This window comes from Grammomys surdaster, unplaced genomic scaffold, assembly GCF_004785775.1.
Source record: "Grammomys surdaster isolate TR1022 unplaced genomic scaffold, NIH_TR_1.0 66, whole genome shotgun sequence".
Taxonomy (NCBI): domain Eukaryota; kingdom Metazoa; phylum Chordata; class Mammalia; order Rodentia; family Muridae; genus Grammomys; species Grammomys surdaster.
In genome coordinates this window covers 4529071-4539431 of record NW_021604568.1, presented here as the reverse complement: position 1 = coordinate 4539431, position 10361 = coordinate 4529071, and the positions used below count along the sequence as shown (strand labels likewise).

The 10361-nt window shown below is 55.4% G+C and overlaps 1 protein-coding gene across 10 annotated transcripts in view; it reads right to left on the bottom strand.

Annotated features, from left to right (window-relative positions):
- The window catches only part of Pax2 (paired box 2), a 92939-nt gene that overhangs the window by 81375 nt on the left and 1203 nt on the right, over positions 1–10361 (bottom strand). For 5 of the 10 annotated variants that reach the window (XM_028773624.1, XM_028773632.1, XM_028773622.1 and 2 more), the window contains exon 1: positions 428–959. In XM_028773624.1, the coding sequence (XP_028629457.1) occupies positions 428–470 (43 nt within the window). In that variant the 5' untranslated portion in view covers positions 471–959. Of the gene's footprint in view, positions 1–427; positions 960–1931; positions 2110–5433; positions 5444–10361 lie in introns of those variants that run through there. The other 5 variants (XM_028773605.1, XM_028773612.1, XM_028773640.1 and 2 more) reach the window with 4 other exon arrangements.

Sequence of the window (10361 nt, the reverse complement as noted above, 5' to 3'; positions counted from 1 at the left end):
GAGAGAGAGAGAGAGAGAGAGAGAGAGAGAGAGAGAGAGAGAGAGAGAGAGAGAGAGAACAGCCTGAAAACTGCTATCAATTAGTCCTTCAGTCCAGGGCAAAGGCTGACTAAGGAGTGGGTGGCTGGAACCTGGGCCCAGGGTTATGGATCCCGCGAGGTAAGGAAGGAGCAGGTGGAAGGAGCCGAGGGAGGTGAGACGCTAAAGAAGGTAGAAAGGCAGGCAGAACCATAAGCGTGGAGTGGCAAAAAGCAGACCAGTGGCTGAAGGCGTGAGAAACACTAGGTAAGAGAAATAGACAGAACGGAAGGAGGGACCGGGGAAAAGCCAGTGGGGTCTCTAGGGTGAGACCTGAGCGCAGGGGACCTGGCCGCGCTGGGGCTACAGGGGGTTGGAACCGAGACAGGAGCCGGGCGCCGGTACTCACGGTGCATCGCGGAGAAGGGATCTGCTTTGCAGTGCATATCCATGGGGAGGCAGAGGAGTGGGAGCAGCGCGGCCGCCGCCGCCGTGTCGCCTCTCAAACTCAACTTCAGGACTTGAGGAGAAAAGGAAGGGGCGGTGGGGGATGGAGAGTGAGCGGGCGCCCGGCTGCTGGGGGGCAAGCGAGGGCGGGGGGGCGCCGCGCTGCGCTCCACGCCGGGACTCCTCCGGGCCCGCTGGGGTTTGCAACCGCAGCGGCTGCAACTTGCCACCGTTGGGGCACGCGGCTGGGCAGTCAGCAAAGCAGCCCCCGGGCGACGGGCTGGACCAAGGGGCACTGGGGGCGCATGGCTCGCGCGCCAGCTGCGGCCAGAGCTAAGGCCGGATAGGGAAGACGGCTCACTCGGCTCCCCTGGAGCCCGGTCGTCCGAGAGGATCTGAACCAAGGGAGCTCAGGGCGGGGGCGGCCCGAGGGCGCCAGGAGGGGAGCCGGGCCGCTCCAAGTGCCGGCGAGTTGGCGAAGTTGGCAGAGAAGTAGCAATCCCCGGGATGTCCAAGCGGGCGCCCGCGGGAGGGGAGCGTGCGAGCCGGCCCCCGCCCCCGGAAAAGGCAGGCGCACGCCGCGGCGGCCGAAGGGCCAGGAGGGAGGGTGGCAGCCTAGGAGCCGAGCGGCGCCCGCAGCGCTGGGCTGGCCCCAGGTGGGTTGCGGCTGCAAGAAGACTCGGCCGGAGACTGGAGCCTGGGCTCCCGGTGTGTGTCTTTCTAAAAGCTGCAAAGCCCCCTCCAGACCCCCTCCTCCTCCCCGCGCCGGGAGATGGATGACTTGTCAGACAAAGGCAATAGATTCCACCACTCTGTGATTCGCCAGCGCCGGAGCCCCGAGCTTCGGCAAGGAGGGCCCCGCGCCTGTCACTCCGGTGCCGGCGAGGGGAGGGCCGGGGAGGGGGAAACGGGAGGGAGCAGCGGGCGAAAGAAGAGGGAGGGGGAGGAACGGGCCAAGGGGAGGAGGAATGGGAGCCCCGGATTAAAACTACACTGAGAAACGAAACTCGCCGAGAAGATAAACGTTAGATAAGGATAAAGAGCGGCCAGCCTAATGAATATTTAGGCAACCACAGAGGGCCTCCGAGCGCGCCGCGCTCCGAAGCCAGGCTCTCAGTCCTAACTCGCCCAGCCCTGCCATCCACCGGCCAATGCCCGCAGATCCCAGACGCCTGCGAGTCCGCATCCTTAGTCCGAACTCGGCTACCCTTGCGCTCACTGAGTTCCCTTCCGTCTTTCCCTGTGTCTTCCTCCCTCCCTCCCTTTCCCTCTGGTCCTTCCCTTTCGCCTTTTCCTCCTGTGGTACCTTCCCATCCACGCACGCCTGATTCTCATTCCGGGGCAAAGTGCCCAGCAGTTTGTCCCCTCCCGTCCCACACGCGGTGGCGCGCACCCCCCTTCCCGGAGTCTGGGCAGTCCAGACGCCTGGTTCGGAATCAAGCTAGAGGCCTCTGGCTAGAACCCACCTGCCTTGGTGGGACCCAACGGATGACAGGAGAGCCAGGGAACTTGGCACCTGGACCCTCGGGTAGCTAGGGAAGGGATTGTGCCGGGAGATGGTGCGCAGCGGCTTGTGCGCGGCAGCGACAGAGGATGCGGAAGCCCAAGGCGGGACCAAGGCGTTCTCTCTCCCCGGCTGGGGAGAAGAGGAGACTATGAACGCGACTGAGCGCCGCCCGCCGCTAGCTCTGCGGATCCCGAGCGAGCGCAGCTGGCGCAGCACGCCGGCCTGGCCCGGCTCCTACCGAGCCGCTGGCCCAGTCTCTGCAGCCCGGCCCGCACTCGCTCCCTTGTTCGCTGGGGTCCTCTCGCACGCACTAGGCGAGAGAAGCCCTTTGTCTCCTAACTGGTTAAGTACAGAATATCCGGGAGATCTTTATGAAATATTTTCCCTCGTCTCATAAATCATCTTGGCACTTCAGCTGATGTTTTAACTCTCTCTCCCCCCCTTCGCTCCCTCCTCCCAGGCTTCTCTGGGTCTGAGAAAGGGCGGCTTCAGGAAGCTCAAGCTGCGAAACACTGCTTTCTTGCCCGGAGGACCCGAGACTCCTTGGAGGTGTCTGCAGCTCCTGCAGCCCAGAGGAAGGGCAATGAGTGCAGACGTGTCCCTGTCCCCATAGCCAAAAAGTCTTTGCAGTAGAGGGACCCGCTAGACTCAGCCTGTCTCAGACTGACTCCTACCGGGAATCTAAAACTGCCCTCATTGTGGGTGAGTTTCAGACCAGGCTCAACTACACAGGATTCTGAGCTTTCCTTCCATTTCTTGGGGAGCTGGGTCCGTTAGGATCTGGGCCTTTTCCCTGGCTCCTGGAAATTCCCGACTAGATTGATTCAATTGCAGAGTAACTGCTGGAAAGTAAAAAAAAAAAACCTAAAAACTAAAAATAAAAATAAACCACCTCTCCATCTGCCCACCACCACCCAGTCCCCCACTTCCTTTGGGCTGAGGACTAGGTTCCCTTGAGGAGGCTAAGGAGGCTCAGGGGTCCTGCCTGGAAAGCCTTCCTCTCAAGGCCTGCAGATGGCGCTCCCGGGTTTGCTTTGGCCAAATCTCACACCATCACAACCCCAGCCATACGCACTAACTTAGCACTGAGAACGGAAAAAGAGAAAAACAGAGTTATTTTGGCCTAAAAGGGTCAGCTCCCATGGTAGGGAGCCAGGACCTCTCGGGTGGTAGAAACTGCAGTAGCCTTAGCTTCCTTTGAAGAAGGAATCAGTCCAGAATTTGAGGTGGGGAGCACTCAAAAGAGTTCATAAAGGAGCTCTTGTTGGGTGTACAGAAGGGAAGTCCTGGTAAGTCTGTTGAGGAGACAAAAATCAGCACAGTCCCTCACTCCAACAGAGATCCAGAGTCCTCTAGAACTCAAATGTCTTTCTGTGGTTCACATACTCTGAAATGTGAACCTAGACCATGGGGGGATTTCCCTATACGGATGACAGTGGGATTGAGCGTTATAATTTGTAAAGAACTAACGATTTAATTTGTAGAACACTTTTGAAGTTGCACACTTACACAAGTAATACATCCTCTTAAGAACGAGGGCTAGTGATAGTCTAATGTCTACTTAGCTCCAGAAAGCCCTGTCACATCTTCCCTGCCCTTGCTCCTGGGACACCCCCTACCCCCCTACCCCGTCCCAGCTTCCCTGTTAGTGTCCCAGCCAGTTTCTGGGTCCAGAAAATCAAAAAACAATCCCTCCTGCTGCTTTGGAAGCCCTGTTGGCCTCTCCACAGCCCTCTCTTTGGACTTCAGAATGAAGGGCTGATTTGCAGATGTCCCTCCTTGCTGGCCTCTCCTTCTGACTCCCTCTTTCCTGTTCTTTTTCTTCTTCTATGGGCCCTAACAGGAGGGGAAAGAGTAGAAAAAGAAAAGAAGAAAGAAGAGGAAAGGGAGGAAAGAAAAAGAAAGAAAACAACCCAACCCCAAACACAACCAGGGCCCGACCTGTCAGGGTTGGTTGCTTTTCTCTCATCTGACTCTAAATGAACCTTTTCTCTCTAGTGTTTTCAAAGCAGCCCTTCAACACCCCCCCCCCAACCTAGGGGCATTTACACTTCAAACAAGGCGCCCGCCTCCCTGCGGAAATTTAAAGGCAAATAAACTTTTGGGGAGTTGCTCTGATACCCATCTCGGGATTTGCTTCATTAGTCGCCTCTGTGCATCTGATCTGCCCAATAAATCTTCCTTGTGGATCTCAGTTCCTTCGCCTTCTCTGCTGCCATCTCTGCCATGCTCGCTTGGCTCCTGGCGGCCCCACTCCCGCTGCCTCCTTTCCGAAAGCCTAGGGTCGAGTTGGTTCTCCGCTGGAGCGGGCCTGCTCTGCGTGAGTGTTAGGTGTGCGGGAGGCCTGTGGTCGTGATAAGAAGGCCCTCTGGTATATACTTATGCAAAGGTGTCCCGAGCCGTGTGTGACTTATACCTCGGATTTCCATGCGTCTCTGGGCAGATCATGCTTAAGTGCAGGCAGAGATCCAGTCTGCTACCCCGGCTTACCCAGGCCCCCTTTCTATACTCTTGCTGGGAGGTGACGTGGCTGCCTCTCTTCTGCTCACAGGGCCCTGACCCTGCGACTAGGCACAGGGTCTTGAGCTCTCAAAGGTGGCTGTGTCACCGAGGACCTGGCAACACCCCCCCACACACACACACGCAGCACACACACACACACACACACACACACACACATCCAGCTGTGCCCCTCCCCCGGGCTCTGCTTGTCTTTCTCCCTCTGCCTCCCGGGGAGTAGCGTGGGGAGCTATGGCCTTAGCTCTGAGGGAGGGGATTAGAAATTCCGAAATTAAGCGTACCTCCCTAGGAAATGCTCCCCACAGAGCAGACCAAATTAAAAGCATTAAAATGGGGGGGGCTGTTTAGAATGAAGGGACAAAAACAAAACAAAAAACTAGTCCTGAGGAAAGGAAAGCAGGATCGAAAGAGGGAGAAAGCGAAGGTTGGGTAGCCTCTAGGTAGCTCAGCTTCGTTTCCGTTTGGGACATATCATCTCCACCAACAAAAAGAAAAGAAAAAAGTTCTTACAATCAAACTCTAGGTCGCACACCCGTGAGCCAATTGCCCTCTGACTGGGCCCTTGGAGGGCGTACCCTAGGCGTGCAGGTCCCTGGCAGTGGGTGAACGCTCCAAGGGCCCCTCTCCTGCCCTGCCTGGCCGGCTCCCGCCAGGCCCCTCCCGCACCCCTCCCCCTGCCTAGCCGGCTTTCTGGTCACATTGGAGGATTTTTTTTTTTTTTGGAAGAGCTTCTGGTACAATATGGAGCACCGTGGGCTGCAATTTCACACTCCACAGCACATTCTCCCTAAAGCTACTTTTTTTTTCATCTAAGACCCCCTAATTTCTGCTTCCTCGCGCTCTCCCTTTCTCTCTCCCTCCCTCCCTCCTGCTCTCTTCTTTTTCCCGCCTTTGTTTCCAATATTTGGACACCCCACAAGAATCCCGGGGGTCCTGACTGCCAGCTGGCCCCGCCCGCCTGGTCGGTTGGTCCTGATGAGGCGCGCACGTGCTGAGCCTTTATCCTTTTTGGCCCCTCCTCCCTTTAACCCTGCTTCCCTTCATAAGAGGACCTAGCAACCTCTCAGGCCCTTCACAGCCCCTTTGAGGAGCAATGACAATACAAACCACTTGGCCACCAAAGGGGCCTCATACTGGCACGGGTCAGCCAGGTGGCGGCCTGTGGTCCACTGAACTGGTGGGGGGGGGGAGTAAAAAAAAATAGTCAAGACATGGCTAGCAGTCTCACGGGGTAGGAGTGAAGAACTATGACCGAAGAGGAAAAACTTGGTGGAGAAAGAATCAAGGAGACCTCAGTAATCAGGCCCTGATAACCTCACCCCTGGCTCAGACCTAAATAGCATGAGTACTAGCCCCAAGCACTCAGGAAGGGCTTCTAAAGCAGCCATTCACCCCACAGCTTACAGGAAGGAGAAGTTGCCTCTGCCTGCAGAGTCTCATTACTTCCGTAGACCCCAGTTTACTCACCTGTAAAATGGGGATAATTACACCTGTCCACTATGGAGCCCACCAGAGGACACTTTGAAAAGCAAACATTTCTACAGTAGAGGAAGGTGTAATTGTACAGCTTTCTGAGCACCTGACACTCACAAAGAGGGAAGGAAGGAATCTGAGCTTGTGGGCTGCCAGAACGGGAAGGGGTTGTTTTCCACCCTATGCCTATCCCACAAATGTCCTTGGTTATCCCACCGCTTCTCCTTCCTCTAATCCTTCTTTTTTGACTCCCGCCCCTTCCCTTTTGACTATACCACACCCATCCAGGTTTCTCTTCATCTCTTCTGCCACTCCTCCAATCCTACTTCCTGCACGCCCCCCCCCCCCCGCAAGTCCACTGTAACCGCTAGATCAGTTACATTTCTCATCCACGTCCCCAACCATCGGGTTAATTGGGACCCGAGGCGCGGTCCCCTTTGGGCCACTCTGCAAAAACCTTTTGCAGAGGCCGGGGAAGGAAATCGTGTTCTGTCCTGTTCCAAACAAAGAGAGTTCGTCCTCTCAGAACCTTCAGTCAACGTGCCAAAGACCGAGTAGAGATGAGATGGTGGGCAGAGCCTAAGAGGAGGCAGAGGGAGGGGAGAAGAGGACTCAAAGTAGGTGCTGACACCACCGAGAAGAGGCCTGTCCCTTGAAGGCCTGCTGAGGCTGGTTGGGGAAAGCGGGTCTCCACCGGGCCAGCTGTCCCCCTCCTCCTCTGAGCCTGGGTGAGAAAGTCCAAGGGTGGCTGAGTGTTGGTGGGGAAGTAATGATTAACCCTCTTCTTAGCCTGCTGAAGCCCTCACCGGGCTCACCGGGCTGTGGTGGAGGGAGACTGTACAGGCTGATCCGGGATGTCCCCAGCGCCACCCGCCGCCGCCGCCACAGCTACTACAGGGACCGCAGAGGGAGGGGACAGGAGGTAGTAAGAGATAGCTGAAAGGCAACTGAGTGCTGGGTAACTCCAGATGAGGGGAAGCTAGAGGTGGCTAAATAGCCAGGGCCGACACGTCGGGAAAGGAAGGGGGCCGTGTGCGAAGGAGGGCTCTCGGCCCTGCGGTGCCGAGCAATAGTTGGAGAGGGGCGGGAGCATCGGGGCAGAGTTTCCCGGGAGTTGCGAGCAGATACCAAATCTGCTGTCTCGGATCCATCCGCGCGCCGCCCTCCCTTCCTCCTCTCGCCGCAGCAGTGTGGATGTGAGGAACAGGCGGAGCGCGCCTGAGCCGGGAGCCGGTAAGGCAGAGCGGAAACCCTCCAGCGAGGCAAGGAAGGCCTTGTGGGCACGGCCACCGAGGCTGGGGAAGGGCTGTGAGGTGGCTGAAAACAAAGGACCGGCAGAGGAGGGGACAGAGGACCCAGGGGCAAGAAGGGCAGGCCAAGATGGAGGGGGGAGCTAGGAAAGGGTCTCGGGGGAGGGAGGCAGACCAAGGTTTGTACACGCCTGCCTCTGCCACCAAGCCTTGCTTAGACGCCTTCGGGGACCGGGCCCGACGTCCTGTGACCTCGGGTCGGGATGAGGGCTCTAGTCCGAAGTAGAAACAGCTGCCGGAGGGGGTGTGTGTAAATGTGCGAGCTTGCAGGTGACGGACTGGACTCGGGAAGAGATAGGGAGGGAAGGTCCCTCCTAAGGGTTAGATTTCTGCTTTTGGTGCTACAAGCCTCTCTGCCCTCTTCTCTCTGCAAACCAGAGCATCTATTCCCTCCAACTTTGCTGAAGCAGAATCATTTTATTTTATTTTTTTTAAAGAGGGCCAGATCAAGTTCCCTTCTTTGGCCAGAAAGGGGATGATTTGGTTTGAGACTTTAGGAGTCTCAAACTGTATCCAGGATTGTCTCTTAAATTTTTGCCACTGTCCCTAAAAAGAAAAAGCAGCCCAAAGTGAATCTCAGACAGGAGCTCAGACTCTGGGGTTCTCCCACCCACGTCTAGACTGGCGGTGAGCTCTCGATAGACCCGCAGCTAACGAATCCATTGACGGAACTGATTAACGAAGGGAGAAAAACCCTTTCAATGTCTAAATCAATTAGGGGAATTCCTCGTGTGTTTCTTCAGAGACAGAGCATCTCTTGTGAGGTGTTTGGTTGTTTTTGAGTGCTGTAAGGATTTTTTGAGCAGTGACGTTCAGGCAAACAACTATGTTCCATGCCGGGCTGAGATAGAAGCCCAGGACCCGTTTCCAGCGCCTCCCCCTCCCCACTGAGCCCTCAGCCCAAGCTGCTCGGAGGCCGAGGCCGCCCGGCCTCTTCCAGCAGGGCTGCCAATCAATCTTGCAGGTCAACACAGCAATTAATAATGGGGTGAAGAGGCCCAGCAAAAGAGGGAGGGAGGTGTCAGGCTGTGTCTTCCCCCAGGCTCTGAAGACCCAGTGAATGGATCCGAGAGAAGGAGATCTCTGAGGGAAACAACTACCCCAGCACCACCACAACCACAAAACCCTGGGAACTCAGTGGCAATCTGGGAGTATGGGCCTCACAGGGAAGAGGCAGGGGATCACCTATAGAGAGCCAGAAAGCTGACTGCGGTTGGAACAGTGCAGAGAAAGAGAGAGAGACTCTCAGTTTTACACCTTGAATGCTAAGGATCTCAACGACCTAGTGGCCGACTGACCCTCCCTTCCCTTTTCTTTACCCTTTCCATGTTTGTTGTTGTTGCTGCTCAGAATCAGGCCGGGGAGAGCAAATAAAACCCGCATCTCACGTAAACCCCGTTGGGGCGCTTGCGTTGTTTCTGGCATCGGGCGCATTTGCTTGCTGGCTTTCTTGTGCTTCTGTACGGTCACTGTTAGTCTGAACAGCCAGATTGTAAAAGGTTCATAGGGAGTCACAGAGGGAGCCACAGGGCACTGAGGGGGACTGTGCAGCAGCGGGACAAGCCTTTGGTGGAGGGGGTAAAGGTAGAGGATGAGGAAGAGTGGAAGAGAGAATGGAGAAAAATAATGCGTTCAGGAGGGAAGAGGACTTGAACTTTGCTTGGTAGTGGGGATATCTCGAAAGAAATAGCCATTTTCCCTCTTCAACATTTCCTGCCTCCTGCCTAGTTTTGGCAGCTTCTCCCCACCCTCTGCAAACTGTGCCTCTCTGGAGCACCAGCCTGGCTCAGGAAAGGAAACTGTCCGGCAAGCCTAGCCCATCAGGTGCGCCTCGGGTAAGGGTGAATGAAGCACCTGTTTTTTTTTTTTTTCTCCTGTCCCACTTGTAACTTGGAATAAGACCCCTGACAGGATCCCAGAGATGCCTCCCTCCTCTCTGCCTTTTCCTTCCTGAGGTGCTGAGCAGGAAGCTTGCAATCGGCTGCTTGCTGGGGACTGGGAACCCAGCCTAGGCACCTTAGTCTATAAATCAGGGAGGGAGAGGCAAAGAGAAGGGATGGATGAGTTCCAACCTGAGCAAAGGGGTACTGAGAAGGAGGGACAGTGGCAGGAGACAAGACAGATTCTGGGAGCATGAGGTGAAGAAAAGGAAGCGTGTAGGAAAGGAAGGAAGGGGGAGAGAGGCTCCCAGAAAGGCTCAGCCATTAGATCTGTCCTTGGGCTGCATATTTATACGGTCGAGGGGGTGCACAGATGGGCTCTCAATTGAATTCCATCTTCAACACCATCAGAGATTGATTTTATACTCGCTTTTAATTTTGCCATAATTAATTAGATCATTACAACTGTTTGCTATTGATCTCCCTACTTAAACCACTGAGTGGAGGGTCTGTCCATAGTCCTAAAATCCCACGAGGCCACACTTAACACTCACAGGGGCTCAGGATCTTCAGTGGGAACAAGGCCCTAGAGAAGATTGGGGACAGTTCAAGGATTGAGCCAAGAAGCTAGAGCAAGAGCTGGTGGGGTGGTGGGGGGCAGGAGGGCAGGAGCACCTGAATTACCAGTTGAAAGAACTGAACTTGAGCTGGGGTCGTGGGGTGGGGAGAAATGAGATTTGGATAGGTGCAGAGTGAAGAGAAAAGGCCCCAAGTTAGGCCTTGACCTCTACAGAATCATTTGGAAAACTCTGGAAACCTGATCCAGAGCTCTCACTACCAGTCTCAGTTTGGATACTGGCGCCCCACCCTTGCACCACAGCAGGACACCTAATGGGCTGTCACAGCTGAGCTGGCAGGGCTGGAGAAGAGGGGGAAGGGAAAGAAAGGAGAGCGCCCAAATAGCTCTTTGGATCGTCAGTTTCAGATTCTCCTCCCCACCCAGGTTCCCTGGCGCCGGCCATCTTTCCCCTAGGCCTCCTTTGAACCTCTCTTGATATTTTTTTAAGGTGTGCAAGTGTGTGTGTGTGTTTGACCCTCTACACTACTGCTCATAACTGCTCATAACTAAATACTCAAAACCTCATACATGTGCACACACACACACACTATATATATATATATATACACGTGTATATATATATATAC